We start from the raw sequence: 20,632 nt of genomic DNA, 5'->3' as shown, positions 1-20,632 counted from the left end.
CCACATCTCCATCTAATAGTCATTCTTCTTGTATATTTATCTTTGTGATCATCATATAATTGGAGGGGGGGGGGCGTGGGCTCTCACTTATCAGATTTATTAGCCTCTTCACATATTCTGATATCTGAAGAGGCTAATAAAAAAAAGACATTTTTCCAATGTCTTTTTCTTCGATTCTTCTTGTTATTGAAATATTGTACTATAATTCTGTTCCTATTTATTTTACATTGCTGATACGAAGCCATGTGCTCTTTCTTTGGTAAGTACTATAATTTTTTACTGATGTCTTCATTGGGCCATACTGTCTTATTTATTTTGCTCGAACACTTTTCTAGTAAAGTCTTAAACTCTAAAGACTTGCAAGGAGTATACTATTGAGCCTACATGTTTTAATTTTAGGTTCTTTGAAAATATGCATATTTTTCCAAATATTTATAACTTTGTTAGTTTATTTTTAATAGTATTGATGAGAACACAGACTTATAAGAAAATAATCACTGTTTATTAACTTATTGCTGATATTTTGCTGGTATTATATCCTGCATCTTCAGAGCACAAAAACAGTTTGTCACAGTATGCAGAACAACAACAACAGTCTGGTATAACAATGAGACTAGTTTAAACAATTGCAACAGGCATCACAAACACTAAAGTCCTAATTTGATACCATCTCTGTTGGGGAGGTAAATAAAAAGAAAACAGAGAGAGAGAGAGAAAGCAGGTATTAATTATGTCTTAAGATAACTGTCTCCCAAATTTGGTAAATTTATACAGCCATACTTGTTGAGATTTGGAGTATGTTTCAAGGCTTCTGTTGATTATAAGAACAATCTCTCTCTCTCTCTCTCTCTCTCTCTCTGACTTATAACAAGTTCTGTGTAGCACTTTTGTTTTTTTCCAATTGATCCTGTGTGTGTAAGGGTATCTAAGGCATGGTCTGCTATAGTGCTGGATGTATTTTTTGTGTTCAGTGAAGCAGATGTCCACAGTTCTTCCTGTCTGTCCATACACATGAACAGGGCACTTGACTCCTGTATGTGATAAAGAACTGGATGTGGTAGAACATTTACTTTATTCACGTCAGAAGCTGTATTTTCTTCTAGTACCAGAGACAAGAAGGAAGCTATATTCAAACATAAATCATTTCATTAGAAATGACAGTATTGTTCATAGAACTTAAAGCTAACAGTTTATTCTAAATGTTTTTTGCTTCATGGATAATTTACCAAAAGCAGGATAACGTTTCTGGTAATAGTTATAGTATGTCCTACCTCACTAGACCTTGATGACTAGTGAGGTAGGACAAGAACATTTCTTTTTCTGGGAAGAATTTAACATTGAATCAGAGTGAGATGATTTATTTGGGAATTGATTGTATTGGTGCTTAAGGGTCAAAACTGTATAACTGAGAGGAGACCTCCACATAGCCTTTAAAGGAATGCAGAGAACTAACTGGGTCTTCTGACCTAATGTCCAATCCTCACCTTCTCGTGGTGCACCCTGTTGGGTATCTACCTGGATACTGAACGAACGAGGATGGGCTGACAATTTGGGATTTAGCCAACCAAATTGTGTTCTTATTGGCTTAGACCAAAATACAAAATGATGGTACAACATGACAAAATTTCATGCCCGCTGGGGCGTTGCCTGGTTAAACAAGGCCCCCGTTGTTTTCGCCAGGGAACCAGGGTGAACAACGAAAAGTCAGCTACTGGAACAAATCTGAAAACACATCCCAACTCAACATCACCAGAGTTAAAGATTGGTACAATCAACATAACAAGCCTGAATAGCAAAGAAATGGAGCTAGCTGAGGAATTAGATAAGTACCAGATCGACATAATAGGAGTGACTGAAACAAAAAAGACAAAAACTGGTGAGATCTTTCTGAGCAATAAATACAAAATGTTATATTCAGGCAGTAGCAATCAAGGAAAAGAAGGAGTAGCCATAGTATTCAACACTAAATACGAGGCTAATTTTATTGAATGGTAGGTAGTCTCAAGTAGAGTGATGTGGGCAAATATGAGAATGGGGAACTGGATTATTTGTGGCTATGGTCCCACAGAAGGATCTACTAAAGTAAAAGTGGAGGAATTTTTCTGAGTCTTTAGAGAAAGCAGCTGACACAATGAAAAAGGAAAAGTTGGTCCTTGTTGGGGATCTAAATAGCAGAGTAGGAAATGATTGTCAGACATACAAAAATATTTTGGGAAAATTTGGAGTAAAGAGCAAAGCTATTAATAATAGCAAATATCTGTTGGATTTCTGCTCAGCACATGGACTGGTTATTACTAACACCATGTTCCAACATAAAAATGTGCACAAATTCACATGGAGAGAAGAGGCAAGAAATAAGAAAAGTCTCATTGACTATGTTATTGTTGATAGTGATGTTTTCTCTCTGGTGCAGGACACCAGAGTGTACAGTGGATTTAAAATTGGAAGTGATCACTATTTAGTCATGAGCAGGATAAAATTGAATTTTATTGATAAGCATGACATGTAAGAAAGTTTTAAACGGAATAAAAGTTGAGCAGCTCTCAGATGTGAACTGCAGACTAAAATACACAAAGATTATTGAAAAAAAAATGAAAGAGTTTGAGAACAGGAACCAAACCTTGGAGATTCAGTGCAAGCCTTTAAGAAAATGCTGATTGATTCAGCTGGAGAAGCATGTGGTGAGGTTGTCTGCAAGGATAGAAAAATCAGAACTCCATGGTGGACACAGGAATTTAAACAGGCGGTGAAGGAAAAGAAGAAAGCATATAGAAAGTTCTTCCTGGCAAATAATCCAGCTTGTGCTCTTCAGAGAATACAGAGACATATGTTAGAAAGTTAAAACTGTCTAAACAAAAGTCATTGGAGGACTTTGGCAAGAACATACAAAATAAATATCAAGAAGGTGGCAAAATATTCTGGAGGTTGTTGAAGAAACTTAGAAATGGAGGAAAGAGTGCTGTAAAAGGAGTTAGAGATGATAAAGATGACATGAAAATGGGAGAAAAAGATATCCTTGAAGTATGAAGTAATTACTTCGAAAAATTGCTAAATAAAACAAGCAGTGATAGTACAGTGGTAAATAACACTCAAGGCATACAATCAGGAATACATATCCATACTTGAAGTAGAAAAAGCCATCAAAGGCTTGAAATGTGGAAAAGCAGCAGGAGTAGATGATATTTGATCAGAAATGCTCACGTATGGCGGTATAAAAGTCTTACATTGTCTGCACTGCATAGTTCAGAAGGCCTGGACAGAGGAATGAATTCCAGATGATTGGAGTAGAATTCTCATAATACCCATATATAAAAAGGGAAATAAAACTGAATGTGAGAATTACAGAGGTATTTCCCTACTGAGTGTTCCTGGTAAGATTAATACAAGTATACTTGAAAAACGTTTGAGAAGAATTGTGGAAGAAAAGCTTGCTGAAGAACAAGCTGGATTCAGACCAAATAGAGACTGCAGATATGACAGTCCTGAGAAAGATTAGAGGCATGAACAGATGGCATCAATGGCAATATCATATTAAAAACGAGGATATTAAGAAAGAACTTGATATTGTCAGCATCCAGGAATGCGTTAGCATTTCTGAATGCTGACAATATCAAGTGACCATACCACCTGAAGAGAATGGGCGAGGAAAGATTAGCAAAACAACTGTTCTCTTCCAGGTTGACAGGAAAACGACCCAGAGGAAGACCAAGATATAGGTGGATTGATACGGTACAATGTGCCTTAGACAATAGAAATATAAGATCTGATAATGTTGGAGTCTTGACAAGCAACAGACTGATTTGGAGGAAAATTGTAGATATGAAGTTAGTAATGTAAATTTTTCAGTACTGTTATATCCTGTATACCCTCTTGAGGGTACATGGCAGGAATTTGATGATAATGATTGTATTGGAAGGCCAAAGCTATTATATTTTGGGTAGGATTTTCAAAATAATATTTCTTTACTTGTTCCTGAAATTAAATTTGTGCAAGAAAGTATCTCTTATGAAATCTTTTTAAATGAATTTTATGTAAATAATTATTTTTTATAGTTATATTTTAATTAAACAATGTTTCTTTTATATTACACATCTCTTGTTGTTATTTATGAGACCAAGATTTTGGAAAAAAAGAATTCAAAGAGCATACCTAATTTAATAACTGAAAAATCTGGCATTCCTCGATCATGTCATTGAGATTAGGGTGGTTGATTTAGAATTTTACGGGATTCTTTTAATTTCTGCTTATACAAAAAATATTTGTTATGTAAAAAAACAAGTGCCTTTCCAGTCAGTTTTATTTAGTCTGTTCAAGTCAGATGGTACATGTTTAACAGTTATCCTAACTAGCTTGACCGTTAGTATAGTATGACCACACTTTAGAGAGCTGCACTTGGAGACTTGCCAAGAATAGTCGATTCATGCTGAAGGGGAGAAAGAAATGAAGGACGCGCGAAATCAAGTACTTTATAGGTAAAATTTTCCAACTGTTATTACAAGTAACATAGTTAACTACAATGATCATAAAAGAGAAGTTAATTTTCCGACGTGTAATAATAAACATTCATCCCACTATACGGATTGATTACCCTATTATTGGAATGGGTTCTCCTTCTGTTGACATGCGCAGAAGTGTCGAAGGGTCTCGAATATGTGAGCGTACTATAGCAAAAACCACTATATCTATATATTTTTTTTTTTAATTGGCAGAAATCAAACTCAGTATTATCCTTTAATGAAAACACCAGTAAGTCAAGACGCCGGGAACCGGTGTTTTTTTGGCTGAACAAAGTGTGCCTCTTTTATATTGAATTAAAAGGTACATAATACAAACAACTAAATATTGTTTTTGCTACGGCCTGTTCGTGGCACCAGATACCATGCATGTAACATGTGTTACGCATGAAATTTTATGACATGAACAACTGACAACTACATTACATTTGAAATATTGCTAAATGTTAACCCTGCCTAAGGTAACTAGCGCCATGGTGAAAATTTGAACTAATTGATCAGCTTCCCTATCAAACATCACGGTTTTTAGATACGTACGGATTTTAACTCTCAAAATAAATATTCTGTTAGTTTACTTGTTTATTGTGGTACTAAACTGGTGTTTAATTTGGTGTCAGGTAATGTTATGCACAAATTAATTTTTATTATGTTATTATGTTGAATTTGTGTTTTTGCTTGCAGGTAAATTTATGATAATTACCTTCCTAATATGAGTTCAAGAAAAATAAAAATAATTGAAGAAAACAGAGGATTCAATAAAATGTGGATAGAGAAATTTGCTTTTATAGAAGTAAATGGAAATCCACAATGTTTAATTTGCCATCTACGACTTCAAAATAACAAATCAAGTAATGTCGAACGACATTTTTGAGGAAAACATTTAAACTTCAGTAAAAAATATCCTGAGGGTGATAATAGAAAAAAAGCTATTGAAGAATTACAAAAGAAAACATTGCTTCAGCAAAGAAATTTGTCAGCTTGGACGAAATCTTCATTGAATAACAACAAACTTGCTACTGAAGCAATTTTTTTTTGTTATTCGAATAACAAAATAAAAATAATAAAAAAATAAGGATGCAATACGTAAAAAAAATTAAAGATTTACCTCTTTCAGCTAGAACTGTCAAGGAACGGATTGTAACAATTTCTGTAATAGTTTCAAATATGCAAATTATGGATATTAATTCTGCTGATTTTATATCTATTGTGGTTGATGAATATTCTACAGATTCTTTTCTAAACAAAGAACTGTTTATCATCAGAACTACTTTTATCTCTAATGGTTATAATGCAAAAATTATTGAAATAATAATCAATAATTATGGCTATTTCCTAACCAGCTTCAAGAATAAATTATCAGAATTTGTATTCCATATGTTAAAGAACTTTCAGAAAAAATGGCAGGATTACTTTGACAGATTAACTTACAAGTGTTGTTCCATCCAGTTCGCAAACTTAATACCTTCCTTATCTCACTTAAAGATAAATATCCTCTTTCTTATCCTGAAGTTTACAGAATGCCTGCTCTTGCAGTTTATTGTTATTATGGACAAACTGGTTGTTCTGCAGAAATTCGTCTTAAAGAACCCAACAAATCAGGTTTAACAAGCCATGCATTATTTACAAAACACAGGATCCAATGGAACAAAACCAAAGTGTTACACAAAAGTTATTTTCTTCTGGAAAGAAAGCTGTGAAGCACACATTCACAACCCAAATCAGAACAAAAACAGTTGCCTAAAACTTTCTCAATTTTGGGAAGTTATACACACTAATACTCACTGTTCATCATGTGTTCCTTAATTTGTAATAATTTTTTTGTTTATATTTAAAAGTAATTTATTAACTAAATTATTTTATTGTAATTTATTTTGAAATATCTGTTAATGCAGATGAAGAAGCTATTCTCCTGCACATATAATAGTGCACATATAATAGTGCTTTCAGTTGAATTGTTCTTTTTTTGTGGTTTCTTATAATTGTGATTATTATTTATTATTATTTCCTATAAAAGTGATTCTGGTAATAATATTTTATGGTGAATTCTTCCTCTTACGTCTTGATTTTTAAAAGATTCAGTTTCTCTTGCTTTGCATTTCCATTCTCTTGCTGAATAACATGCTCTCCTGACATCTAACTCCAGATCTATTTCATTATTAAAACCAGCTAGCTATTCTATGGAAGGTAACATGGAAGAGTTACTTTCCATAGGACTCTCACTTTTGTTATTCAAATTTCCTTTTTCTTTATTCTATCCAAATTTGTATTTTCAACAAACATTCGTAACACTAATTTCTTGTTTTTAACACAAACACTCCTGATTCTAGCTTCCAAATTATAAAGAACTAGATGATCATATTTATTACTAAGCGCCACAAGCCAGGATGTCACTACAAGTTCACTGCTTTCATTCTCACTTAGACTTATTTCTTGAAAACTGTGCTTCATTGAGTGAACAAGACATAATAGAGCAATGCTACCTGCGAAAAAAGAAATGCCAGTATATGGGAAACTGCTCTTTGTTTCCCATATACTGATTTTATACTAATTTTATTTTTTTTTATTTCCTACATAAATAATTTTTGTTTTGTTTAGTTCTTGTTAATATAATCTAATATGTATGTACTTGAATTTTGGCTCTGTCCATTTTACAAATTTTCATGTGCTTTCAATCGAATTGTGCTTTTAAAAATGACATTTTTACCTTTTTAGATCCTCATTAGAAAATCCTTGTCATCTATAATGATAATACTACTACCACTAATAATAATAATGTTAGTAATCTACTTTTGGCATTGGAGTTGACATTATATTTAAGTATACTTAACTGCAGGTTCAGTTTCTAAGAACAAGATACAGAGATTTAGATATTGAAGTTGATGGAGGAGTCGGGCTAAACACAATTAGTTCTTGTGCAGAGGTATGACTTTTTTTCTATTAGTTATGGATAAAAGATTTATTACAATAATTACTATAAAAATAATAATTACTTTTAATAGTTTCACTGGCTGACTTAAGGTCAAGATAACCTGACTATAACCAGAGCAACAAAATGGATATAAATGTAATATGATCATTAGAGGATGTCTTATGTCTTACTGCATACTGAAATTCCTATTAGATTAACAAACAAATAAAAATTAAAAGCAGTAACAGGAAATAAATAACTTTTTAATATTTTTAAGGAAATAAAGTTTACTAGAATGTGACAATGGGCATTCATTCATTTTTATTTAAATTTCAAAAGCTCGTGAATACTCAAAATAAGGGATGCACTGAATATTCAGTTTTGCTTCAATATTTGAATGAATCAGTAGAAAGATTTGTTATTTGGCTGGCTAAAGAGAAAAATTCCTGTTACGTGTCATAATAAATGCAATGAATCGGGAAAAATTGTTCCTTGTGTGACTGCATGTCAAGGCTCATTGTGTTTGGAAATAGGTACTTTATTTGATGTTGTCTGTATTTTTTATTTTAGTTCATATTATGGAGTCTTAAAATTTGTTATGAATTCAACAGTGAAACCACATAAAGGAAAAAACTCTTTGGAGATTTCCTTTGGCCCTCTTAACTAGTTTCCTTTCGTAATCTGATTTGCCCTTCTTTACCATGATGGTCGCCATCCTTGATTGCACTTTGTATCGTTCATGAACTTACTGATCTCTTTTCTCTTTATATTCCATCCACATGCTATTACTTCATTTAATTCCTACTTGATTTATTCCCCAAACTCTAGATATACAATCTGAGAATACTTCTTTCAAACAGTCTTTGACCATTTTCCATACACTGCTGACATCCTTTCCTTGCAGAAGATACTTCAGGTACAAACAAAGTTTATACCTGAAGTATCTTCAGGACTAGGGCAACTCATGGTAAAGGTGGTATAAGTTCTCATCACTTTCCTTAGTATCTCCCATAATGCATAGCACATCTCCTTGCAGATATGTATAATGCTATGCATTAAGGGAAGGGCCACTACCCAGACTGGTTTCGACCTTTATTGACATCAGTGGGAACCAGATCCAGTGGTGGTGATACCGAGGTGGACGTAATGGAGAAGTCATATTTACTTATATGAGTTGCAAGGAGATGTGCTATGCATTATGGGAGATACTAAGGCAAGTAATAAGAACTTATACCACCTTTACCGTGAGTTGCTCTAGTCCTGAAGATACTTCAGGTGCAACTATAGTCTAGCCAAGTGAAAAAACTTCCAACATCTTTCTCTAATCCAGAGTAATTTAATAATAAGGTGTAACACTTTTGGCAACTCGTATAGGTAAATATGACTTCTCCATTACTTCCACCTTGGTATCACCATTACTGGGTCTGGCTCCCCCACTGATGAGACCTCAATAAAGGTTGAAACCAGTTTGGGTAGTGGCCCTTCCCTTATACATGTCTGCAAGGAGATACTAAGGCAACTTAGGTGATGCACAGGATGATGTCCACATCATCCTGTGCATCATCTGACTCTCTCCCATGAAAGGTTGAAAGCCTATAGTACATTAGTAGTGTGAGTGGCTAGTGATTTTTTTTTTTTTTAATGTTAATTTTTTATCTGGTCTAGAAATCCTGCTCTAGAGGCCAAATATGGAACTTTTTCAAGCCTCTTCAGGTCTCCAGTTAGTCTCACACAGATAATAATTCATCTACCACCTAACAACAGTCATAGACATCCATGTCCATGGTGGAATGTGAACCCACATCCTGTTGGAGAGCAAATACACTAACCACTCAGCCAATCAGACCAGATACTGACAACATATAGCCTCAGGTGCACTGCCTTCCATATCCATTTGTTTCTGCGTGACCTTGTTAGTTGCAATTGTTCTACTGCCATCAGTAGCATGCCTCCACCCTTTCTGAGAAACTATATTCATCATTTTTTGTTTGTTCCTATGCTCACACTCACCTAAAGGGTTCTAGTACAAGCTCTTACCTGCATTCTCCTCATTACTCTAGTTTCTCTTATTTTGCACTTCCAAACACCTAACTCCAGATCCATCAAATTCACTCCTTTTATCTACAAACTGAACACCATTTCTCCTGAATATTTACATGTTTGCAGTCATTTCACTTCTCACTTCACTTTGATCACATCTTAGCAACAAACTTACAATCCTAATTTTTTTTTTTTTTTTTTTTTTTTTGGCTTAAAGTAACTATCCTTTCTCTCATTTCATACTTATCATCATCAAATTCCTACCATGTACCCTCAAGGGATGTACAGGATATGATAGTACTACATGAAAAAAATTACATCATTATTAATTTCCTATCTACAATTTTCCTCCAAATCAGTCTGTTACTTGTCAAGACTCCAACATTATCAGATCTTATATTTCTATTGTCTAAGGCACTTTGTACCGTATCAATCCACCTATATCTTGGTCTTCCTCTGTGTCGTTTTGCTGAAAACCTGGCAGAGAACACTTGTTTTGCTAATCTTTCCTCACCCATTCTGTTTAAGTGACCATACCACCTGAGATTAGCTCTGCTAACGCATTCCTGGACTCTGACAATGTCAAGTTCTTTCCTAATATCCTCGTTTTTAATATGATATTGCCATTGATGGCATCTGTTCATGCCTATAATTCTTTCTCAGGACTCTCATATCTGTGGTCTCTAGTCTTTGGTCAAGTGTTTTACTTCTGACCCAGCTCTCAGATCCATAAGTTAAAACTGGTTTGAACACTGTCTTGTATACAGCTAATTTAGTGTTCTGACTAATTTCTCTCTTATTCCATATGAATTTATTCAACTGACTTCCCACCATACCAGCTTTGCTGATTCTGTTGTCTATTTCTATATTTAATTTACCATCTTCAATAAATAGTGCCTAAATAGCTGAAATGTTTTACTTGTTCCACAAGTTCTCCATTCACAACACAGTTGACATTTTCAATGATTCTGCCTATTTTCATTGTCTTTGTCTTTTTATTGCTGACCTTCATACCATATCTATTACAACAGCTATTCAATTTAGTCAGAGAATCTTGCAGACTTGTAGCAGATTTATTTAGAAGTATAACATCATCCGCATAAAGCAAAGAGCTGACATTAACTTCTCCAATTTTGATATCATGTTTAATACCACTTTCCTTAATGTGATCCATATAGATAATGAATAACAGAGGGGATAATGTACATCCTTGTCTCACACCAGATTTAACATTAAACCATCTTCCTGTACTTCCTTCAATTCTAACTGCCGAATTACAACTCAAATAAAGACTAACTATTGCTTGATATAATGTCCCATTGACACCGTATAACTGCAGCTTATTGAATAGCTTCTCTCTTGGCACCTTGTCATATTCCTTTTCCAAATCGACAAAACTTAAATACAAATCTTTGTTATATTCCCATGCTTTCTCGACTATTTGTCGTAAAGTGAAGATCTGATCCTGACAGCCTCTATTTGGCCTGAATCCAGCTTGTTCTTCACCAAGCTTTCCTTCCACAATTCTTCTCGACCGTTTCTCAAGTATACTTGCATAGATCTTGCAGGAACACTCAGTAGGGAAATACCTCTGTAATTCTCACATTCAGTTTTATTTCCCTTTTTATATATGGGTACTATGAGAGCTCTACTCCAATCATCGATAATTCGTCCCTCTGTCCATGCTTTCTGAACTATGCAGTGCAGCCACTGTAAGACTTTAATACCACCATACTTCAACATTTCTGGTCGAATATCATCTACTCCTGCTGCCTTTCCACATTTCAAGCCTTTGATGGCTTTTTCTACTTCAAGTATATGTATTCCTGACTGCATGCCTGGTCAGTGTTTTTTACTAGTGTGCTGTCATCACTGCTTGCTTCATTTAGCAGTTTTTCAAAGTAATTACTCCATACTTCAAGGATCTTTTTTTTTCCCGTTTTCATGTCACCTTTATCATCACTAACTCCTTTTACAGCACTCTGTCCTCCATTTCTAAGCTTCTTCAGCAACCTCCAGAATATTTCCCACCTTCTTGATATTTATTTTCTATATCCTTGCCAAAGTCCTCCCATGACTTTTGTTTAGCTAGTTTTACGCAATGTTTAGCATTCTTGCATTTGTCTCTATATTCTCTAAGAGCACAAGCTGACTTATTTGAACTTTTGATATGCTTTCTTCTTTTCCTTCACTGCTTCTTTAACTTCCTGTGTCCACCAGGAAGTTTTGATTTTTCTATCCTTGCAGACAACCTCACCACATGCCTCTCTGGCAGAATCAGTCAATGTTTTCTTAGTGTTTGCCACTGAATCTCCAAGGTTTGATTCCTGTTCTCAAACTCTTTAATTTTTTTTTCAATAATCTTTCTGTATTTTAGTCAACAATTCACATCTGAGAGCTGCTCAACTTTTATTCGCTTTAAAACTTTCTTACATGTTTTTCTTTTCAATATGAAATTCAATTTTATCTTGCTCAAGACTAAATAGTGATCACTTCCAATTTCAAATCCTCTGTACACTCTGGTGTCCTGCACCAGGGAGAAAACATCACTATCAACAATAACATAGTCAATGAGACTTTTCTTATTCCTAGCCTCTTCTCTCCATGTGAATTTGTGCACATTTTTATGTTGCAACATGGTGTTAATAATAACCAGTCCATGTCCTGAGCAGAAATCCAACAGATATTGCCATTATTATTAGCTTTGCTCTTTTCTCCAAATTTTCCCAAAATATTTTTGTATGTCTCACAATCATTTCCTACTCTGCTATTTAGATCCCCAACAAGGACCAATTTTTCATTGTGTCAGTTGCTTTTTTCTAAAGCCTCAAAAAATTCCTCCACTTCTACCTTAGTAGAACCTTCTGTGGTACCATAGGCACAAATAAGTCTCATTGTCCAGTTCCCCATTCTCATATTTGCCCACATTACTCTACTTGAGACTGACTGCCATTCAAGAAGATTAGCCTCGTATTTTGTGTTGAATACCATGGCTACTCCTTCTTTTCCTTGATTGTCATTGTCTGAATATAACATTTTGTATTTATTGCTCAGAAAGATCTCACCAGTTTTGGTCTTTTTTGTTTCAGTCACCCCTATTATGTTGATCTGGTACTTATCTAATTCCTCAGCTAGCTCCATTTCTTTGCCACATTACTCTACTTGAGACTGACTGCCATTCAAGAAGATTAGCCTCGTATTTTGTGTTGAATACCTTGGCTACTCCTTCTTTTCCTTGATTGTCATTGCCTGAATATAACATTTTGTATTTATTGCTCAGAAAGATCTCACCAGTTTTGGTCTTTTTTGTTTCAGTCACCCCTTTTATGTTGATCTGGTACTTATCTAATTCCTCAGCCAGCTCCATTTCTTTGCCATTCAGGCTTCTTACGTTGATAGTACCGATCTTTAACTCTGGTGATGTTGAGTTGGGGTTTGTTTTCAGATTTGTTCCAGTAGCTGACTTTTAGTTGTTCACTCTGGTTCCCTGGGGAAAACAACGGGGGTCTTGTTTAACTGGGTGACGCCCCAGCCGGCATGAAATTTTGTCATGTTGTACCATCATTTTTTATTTTGGTTTAACCAATAAGAATACAATTTGGTCGGCTAAATCCCAAATTGCCAGCCCATCCTCGTTCATTCAGTATCCAAGTAGATACCCAACAGGGTGCACCACGAGAAGGTGAGGATTGGACATTAGGTCAGAAGCCCTGGTCGGTTCTCTGCATTCCTTTAAAGGCTATGTGGAACTCTCCTCTCAGTTATACAGCTTTAACCCTTAAGCACCCCTACACCATTTCATACTTAACACTCTTCAAATCTTTCGCACCTTCCAAAATAATCGGACTTTTCACTTTCTCTCATTGCATTCTAATAATGTCCACAATCTTTGATCTTTGCAATTGGTAAACATGCCTTCATCAAGTATGCTTGTTATCATGGAATTACCATTGTGGAATATCTGATGGATTTCATTCAGTTACACCATGTTTTTATTTTTTTATTAGGTGACTTAAGTATTAAGTCATCTAATAAAATTTACTGCTTTACTTGTGAGCCCAACCGACTTGTCGCAGAGCCTCATGTTGGGGGTACAAGGTATTTATGTCTGCAGAAGTGTGTGTGTTCACAGGGCTGGTTTGCCTGTTCTGAGGGATGAAAAACCTGAGTTTCTGCGTGGGAAAAAACCCTACCTCCGTATGATACGGCTAACTCAACTTTAGTCGAAAGAGACCAGATAAAGGTTCTTCACTTCACTGAGGAGAATCAAACCTAGATCTTTCCAACCATCTATACCGACTGAGCTATGGAGGCACTTTTCCATCCCTCTTCTGTTTACTGTAATGTTTCTTTTAATACTCTATTGTGAAATTTAATTTACAGTTAAAATTAAATTCCCTTGTCTTTGTCTCTACAAAGAGAATAAAAAAAATTAATGTTGATAAATCATTTGTAAAGTGTTGTTGTTGTTAAAATAGTTTAACTTTATGTTGTAAAGCATTGCTAACTTAGGCAAAGTTTCATAATGATGACAGAAAACAACACTTCTGCTTGAAAATATGCATAGTCAAGTACTGCACCACATTTCACCAGTATCGGCAGTTTGGATCTGGCACGTGCATGTGCAGATTAACATGTTCGCTGCCAACTACGAGTATACTCGTAGTGGGTAAACCTGCTTCACAAGCCAGCTACGAGTATACTCGTATGACGCTTACCGCCGGGAACGAGATTATTGTAGTGACCTTGAAGAAGTGAAAATGCTTGGCTCATGGAGCTAGCATCAAAACTGTGTATTCTCATAGACCGTATATGCTCTGTACAAGCCAACTACGAGTATACTCATAGGCTGCTTACCTCCGGTAACGAGATTATCGTACTGACCTTGAAGAAGTGAAATTGCTCAGTGTAGGGGAACAGACCATTCCGAAATAGCGTGGCAGCGAACATGTTAAAGAAAGTAGTGTGGAAACAGTGAAGAATTGTAGTTGGGTAACATGGTTACAGGTAGCCATAAGTGAAGGCAGAAACATTGATAGGACCATATTCGAAGGATTTCTTTCAAATGGTGTACATCCAATTGAAAGAAAGACTCTCGAAGAAGGTCTTGAACCACGTGAGTTTCTAAGATGGTGGCTGAAAGTTTGGAGTTGAATGGGGGATGAATGTCTTCGTTCCTGTGAGGATGATTTCTGTTTTTTGATCTGAGCAGATGTTTGGATCAAAAGAGCTGAAGCAGTAGTCAGACATGGGTAGGAGGAATAGAGGACATGGAGATCCTTCCAGTTGGCACCCTTGTAGTGCCAAAGGACACAGGACTGTGAACCAGTAGATGAAGGTAGTTCTGTGGTAAAAGAAACTTATATGAGGTTGTGGTCCAAGTTACCAAGCAGAGAACCAACAACCACAATATACCTAGGGGGCAGGGGAAGTTTGTTAGGAAGAGGTTAAGTGTTTCAAGGGGGGGGGGGTGTTAGGTAATCTGGTAGGAAGATTGATGATCTGAGATAGGTCATTGCTGATGTTAAACACCTCAGCATCCATACCTGCTTGATCAGTGAAACTAGAAGGTGAGCCAATGTGAGTTGTGGACACTGAAGTCCCCAATGATGACCTCACTATTTGAGTATTTCAACTGCAGACAGTCGAGATTTAGAGAGAGAGAGATAGTTGAAGAAATCAGAATGGTTGACGAAGTTTGGGAGAGTAATAGAGGGAGCATATAAAAAGGGACGGTTGGTTTGGTAGAGAGAATTTTTGAACCAAAGTAGATCAAACAGTGGAGATTCAAAGGTTTGCAGTCTCTGGTCTGGCAGGGTATATTGGTTCTGATGAATGCACAAGTACCACCCTTGTAGTGGAAAGAGCTATGTAATGTGTAGTTTGGACTGTTGAGGTTGCTAATTGGGTTCTGATATGAATAGTAATTCTGGTTTAGATGGTGTTGCATCCTTTATATTGCTGTTTAGGCCAGAGATGTTGAGATGAATGCGGAATTTTTTTGGGGGGGGAGGGGGGATTAATGTTGGTGGGTTGTTTTATTGGATTTCTGTTTTTTTTTTTTTTTTTTTTTATGATTCTTTTGGTTGGATATTTTTAATGAGTTTTTTGAACTGTTTTTTGTGGGAGAATTCTTATGATCTGCAGTTAAATTGGGTTGTGATCCATTATCTTTGATTAGGAAGAGATAAAGAGAAAGTCAGTGGAGATGACACACTTGCAAACATACCATCCACAGAGAGGGAACTGAAATCTCCTGTCCATTCGTGGCCTTGACAGTTTCCTTTGCAGCCACAGTATCTGGTCTCTCTCCAGTCACAGGCAAAATATGCGACTCCAGGATTTGACACTGGTTGATTGGAAAGCCTCCAGATGTGTTACTAAGTGGTTCAGTCCTGTGTACTATCCACCGGCTGGCCTGCAGAACCATTTTACTGCTTTACCCTCGAATAGGGAGGGTCCAAGTTCCCTACAGTGAGACTGGTATGTCATTGAAGCTGTCACTCTCACTGCATATGAGGGGGGAAACAGATACCGGAATCCTTGCTCTAGTGACCAAACATGGCTGCAGCCACTTCAGGGCTCTAATGAGCAAGGTGGTGATATTTCATTGGGCGATGTAAGAATCTACCATAGTTAAGGAATTAGATGCCTTACATCTAATTCCTTAACTATATCCTTATTCCACCTAATTCCTTAACTATATCCTTATTCCACCTAATTCCTTAACTACTTCCTTAGGAAATTTTTAACGTATGCCAAAAACGTATTGTCAGATAATTTGTATGAAATTTATGTTCACATTTGGCTGTAATCATGAAAATTTTTTCATGTACAGGTAAAATTGTAGCTCATACATAACTTTTGGACACTAGTGTATATCACTGATGTAGTTCACACTTTAAACACTGATATCACTATAGTTTATGGTGTGAAAGGAGGTATTCAGCTGCTTACGGATGTTAAATTAGGAAGAGCAATGTCAGGGATCTTGAATCAGGAATCTAGGGATCTTGGCTAGATAGGGAACCTAAGTTCGTTGGACACATTGCAAAAGTTGTATAGGTTATCTAGAAAACTGTTATAATGCAAAGAACACTGGCATGTATGGATGAGGTCACCCAGCAATATTAGTGATAAGGAAACATTAGAAAGAGTTGAGATAAATAATTAAGGCTGTCTTAACACTCTGGAAGATTAAGTAAGGGAATGTGGTCTTCAGAGCTTAATAGGAGGAGGAGTGATATGATTAAAGCATATAAGTTGATGAGAGGAGCCTATCGAATAGATACAGGGAAATTATTGCATAGGATAATGGGTGATGCGAGATTGAGACGTCATCCTTGGAAACTGAACAAAGTCGCGTGAATAATAATAATTATTATTATTATTATTGCACTGCTCATTGAGGGAGGCCACATAGTACACACACACACACACACACACACCAGCTATCATACTCTTTCTTGAATTCATTTTCACTTCTTGCACTCACAACATCCAATGGCAATCCATTCTAATCACGCACCACCCTGAGAGAGAAAAATCTGGCCCCCTCTCCCCTTCTTAGCAGCATTCATTCTTAGCTTCCAAGGTTGCCCTCTTGTCCTTTCCCCACCTTCCATAAATAGAAAAATTCCATCCATTGAAATCCTTTATGACCCTTTCAGAAGTTTGTAAGTCTCAATCATATCATCCCTCTTTCTCCTGTTTTTGTCTGCAGTCTAGAAATTCTCAATCTGTCTTCATAATCAGTATTCCATAATCCTGATATCATTTTTAACACACTCCTTTGTGCTCTCTCCAATATATCTGAATCACAACAGAAGCTAGGAGACCGGACCTGTGCTCAGTAGTCCAAGCGAGGTCTTATCAAGACCTTGTAAAGAGGCAAAATGACATCCTTATCTTTACATATGAACGTTTGTTTCAGCATTGCAGAATACGACCAATATAATACGACATTAGATATCTAATCACGCCGAAGAATGACTTTACATTTACTGACATACAATTCTGCTGATATGCAGCACTTGCAATCCTTCTGCAAGTACTGCATATCAGCAGCATTCTTGATTACCCTACCTACCTATCTTTGCATCGTCAGCAAATAGCTGTATGCCACTTGTCAAATCCTTCCCAATATCATTAACGTACAGATTGAATAACAGTGGACCAAGCACTGATCCTTATGATACACCACTGGTTACCTTAAATTTTGCAGACTCTCCTCCCCCTTCCCGTATACCACTTTTTGCTATCTGTCAGTCAGCCATCTTCTTATCCACAATAATCCAAACCCATTTATAATTGATTTGGATTATAATCCAAACCCATATTCTTCAATTTATGCAGCAGTCTACCATGCTGTATTCTGTCAAAAGCTTTAGCAAAATCCAAAAGTATCATGATGTATCCATTCCCATTGTCTAGTTCAATGGTAATATTGTTATAGAATGTGAGCAAGTTGCTAAAATATGACCTTCTCATAGTAAATCCATGTTGCTCATTGCAAAGTAGAGATTCACTTCCAACCCATTTCTGAATGTGAGCCATAACCAATTTTTCCAAAATCTTCATCACCACTCCTGAGATACTAATTGATCAATAGTTGAATACATCAGTCTCTTCACCACTCTTGTGCAGTGGAATTACCATACATTCTTTCCATTCCTGCGGAATCTTCTCTGTTCTGAGACTCATATTATTAAACAGCTTGGTCAAAGGAATAGCCAGTTCATCTGAACATTTGTAGCCCACATGCTGATATTCTATCAGTCCCTATTTCTGAATTCTTATTCAGTTTGTTTAACAGCTCTAATACCTTGTCCTCATACACCTGAGTTTCTTCATCCACTGAAGAGGTAGCATGAGCTCAGTGTCATGTACATCAGGTTTGATAGCTTTTAACAAAATGGCACTCATTAGTTGAACAACCTCTTCTGCATCTGTAACCTTCACGCCATCTGCATTTAGAAGAATTATCCTGTCATATTCAATCTTTCTTTTCATACTCAGACTTTGCTTTCCGTACAACAGGTGACTATTCTAGCCTGCTGCTTATAATTTTCATAATACATATCATCCTTATGCACGTCGTATTCCTTCCACATCATTCTTTTCTTATGAATCTCTTGCTTATTAAGATTACACATCCATTGGACTCTTACCCTATTTATTTGTCTCTCAGGACACGCTGATATCACATCATTTAAGTATTATTTAAATGCTTCCCATGCACTGTTGATATTCTACCCATCCAGCAACCGATTCCTTTCCACTGAACTCAGTATACTCCTCAGTTGGTCATAACTTCCTGCTTTGTAGTTCAGCATATTACTTTTTCAGAATGGAACATTCATAAACTTGGTCACTTCCAAAGTGAGTACCAAATGATCACTATCACCAACCAGAGGCAGAATAGTTACATTAACTGAAATGCCCCCCCCTCCCGACACTATAATCAAATCTAACATTCTTTGACCTCGATTTCCTTCTGTCACATCTGCTTGAGTAAGTTGTCCCGCAACAGCTACCCAATGAATATTTGGATAAATAAAATCTCCCATTATGATTACTCTTTTTGCACTCATCTTGTCTATTTGGTGATGCATTTCTTCATACTAGCAGCCAATCTGCCAGGTCTTTAACCCCCCCCCCCCCAATAATAAAACGGAATTTTTTTATTTTTTTTTATTGGAGAGTGGTTAATGCATTTGTTGAGAGTGGTTGACGCATATGAGTGGAATGTATTGCCAGAGTGTGAGTGGTAAGTGTTCCAGCATCGAATTCAAGGCAATGTATGATAGCTAGGTCTGTGTGTGTGTTCAGTCTCCCAACAGTGAGTCTTTGACTCCACGGAGGTCTGGAAGTAATTCTAGTTTCCTTCAACTAGTAATGATATACTTTTATGGCAGCAATATACTCTCCTTGCTAGAGCCCCATATATGGAAATGGATCAGGTCATACTGTAAGGAAGGTGGGGTTGGTTTGGTTAGGAGAGGCTATGTTGCACATCATCAGTCCATTAATCTAGACCTGAATTATTCAATTCTACATATATTGGTCTTGCATATAACTGTAAAAAAAAAAAAAAGCAGCAACGAGTGCCATTTTTATTGTTTAGTTTGTTGAAAATATGGTTGTTCTTATCATCACATTGTATTACAACCTGTTTTTAAACTTAGGTTTGCCATATCAGGCATTTTTGAATATTTTTTTTAGAAGTAATGCTAATTTTATTTTTCAGATTGGCTTGTAATAATCCTTATAATTTAGTAAATTTTAAAATGATAGATATACATAAATTTATAATAGGTCTAATAGATCTTGCTTGGTGTTTTTTTTTTTTTTTTTAATATATAGGCAGGAGCTAATTTAATAGTCTCTGGAACAGCTATAACAGGAAGTACCAATCCTGGACAGGTGATTAGTGACTTGCGTCAGGCTGTTGATGAAGCAATTTCAAAAGCTCAAGTTGATCGATAGCATATGCTGATATTAATCAGTAGCATGTTTCCAAAGCAGTTTAAGCTTATCTTGTTACATTCATCAGAATCCTTAATAAATCTTTTTTTTTTTTTTTTTTTTTCATATATTATTACATTCCATGATATAAAGAATGTGTCTGGCTATATCTGTCTGGGGTTGTTTCATGTTATGATTTCATACTTAGCAAAATTCAACAGAAAAATAGAAAAACCTACAAAATTAAGATAGAACTTCTCTGTTTTGTTTATGCTTTTCAGTTTATCAGTAATAACTATGAGAAATAAGTTGTAAAAAACTGCATTTAGAAATTTATCAATGCTTCATATTTATTATTAAATAAATATGAAGCATTCATAAATTATTATTATTATTATTAGCTATAAATAGTGTAAAATTTTATATATAGTTGTATTATTTATAATCCTTGATCTCTTTTGCCTTAATTTACTTATAGTTCTTCTATATGATGTTTCGTAACCATTAATTAATTTCTTTCTCAGTCATGCAATCAACTCTTGGCCGCCACTTAATTTACTGATAGAGTGTGCAAAGCTAAGCTGACAAAGGGATTGCCTCTGACAAGAGCCAATTCCTTTGTTTCAGTTCTGGTGCTAATCCTTTTTCAAATTTAGGAAAAATTTATTTGATTATGCTGCACCATCCAAAATTCTAGACAACA

At 35.7% G+C, this 20,632-nt stretch overlaps 1 protein-coding gene across 1 annotated transcript in view; it reads left to right on the top strand.

The window, feature by feature from the left end:
* The window catches only part of Rpe (ribulose-phosphate 3-epimerase), a 54,972-nt gene extending 34,878 nt beyond the window's left edge, over positions 1 to 20,094 (top strand). Inside the window, exons 4-5 of the mRNA XM_090393212.1 lie at positions 7,348 to 7,434; positions 19,828 to 20,094. Of these exons, the coding sequence (XP_090249338.1) occupies positions 7,348 to 7,434; positions 19,828 to 19,950 (210 nt within the window). The 3' untranslated portion in view covers positions 19,951 to 20,094. The remainder of the gene's footprint in view (positions 1 to 7,347; positions 7,435 to 19,827) is intronic.
* The last annotated feature ends 538 nt before the right edge of the window (positions 20,095 to 20,632 follow it).

Source organism: Typopeltis vanoorti, chromosome 1 (assembly GCF_054136105.1).
Source record: "Typopeltis vanoorti isolate ZY-2024b chromosome 1, IOZ_Tvanoo_1.0, whole genome shotgun sequence".
In the NCBI taxonomy this organism is placed as follows: domain Eukaryota; kingdom Metazoa; phylum Arthropoda; class Arachnida; order Uropygi; family Thelyphonidae; genus Typopeltis; species Typopeltis vanoorti.
Note: the sequence above shows the minus strand (reverse complement) of the source record. Positions and strands in the feature narration are given on the sequence as shown.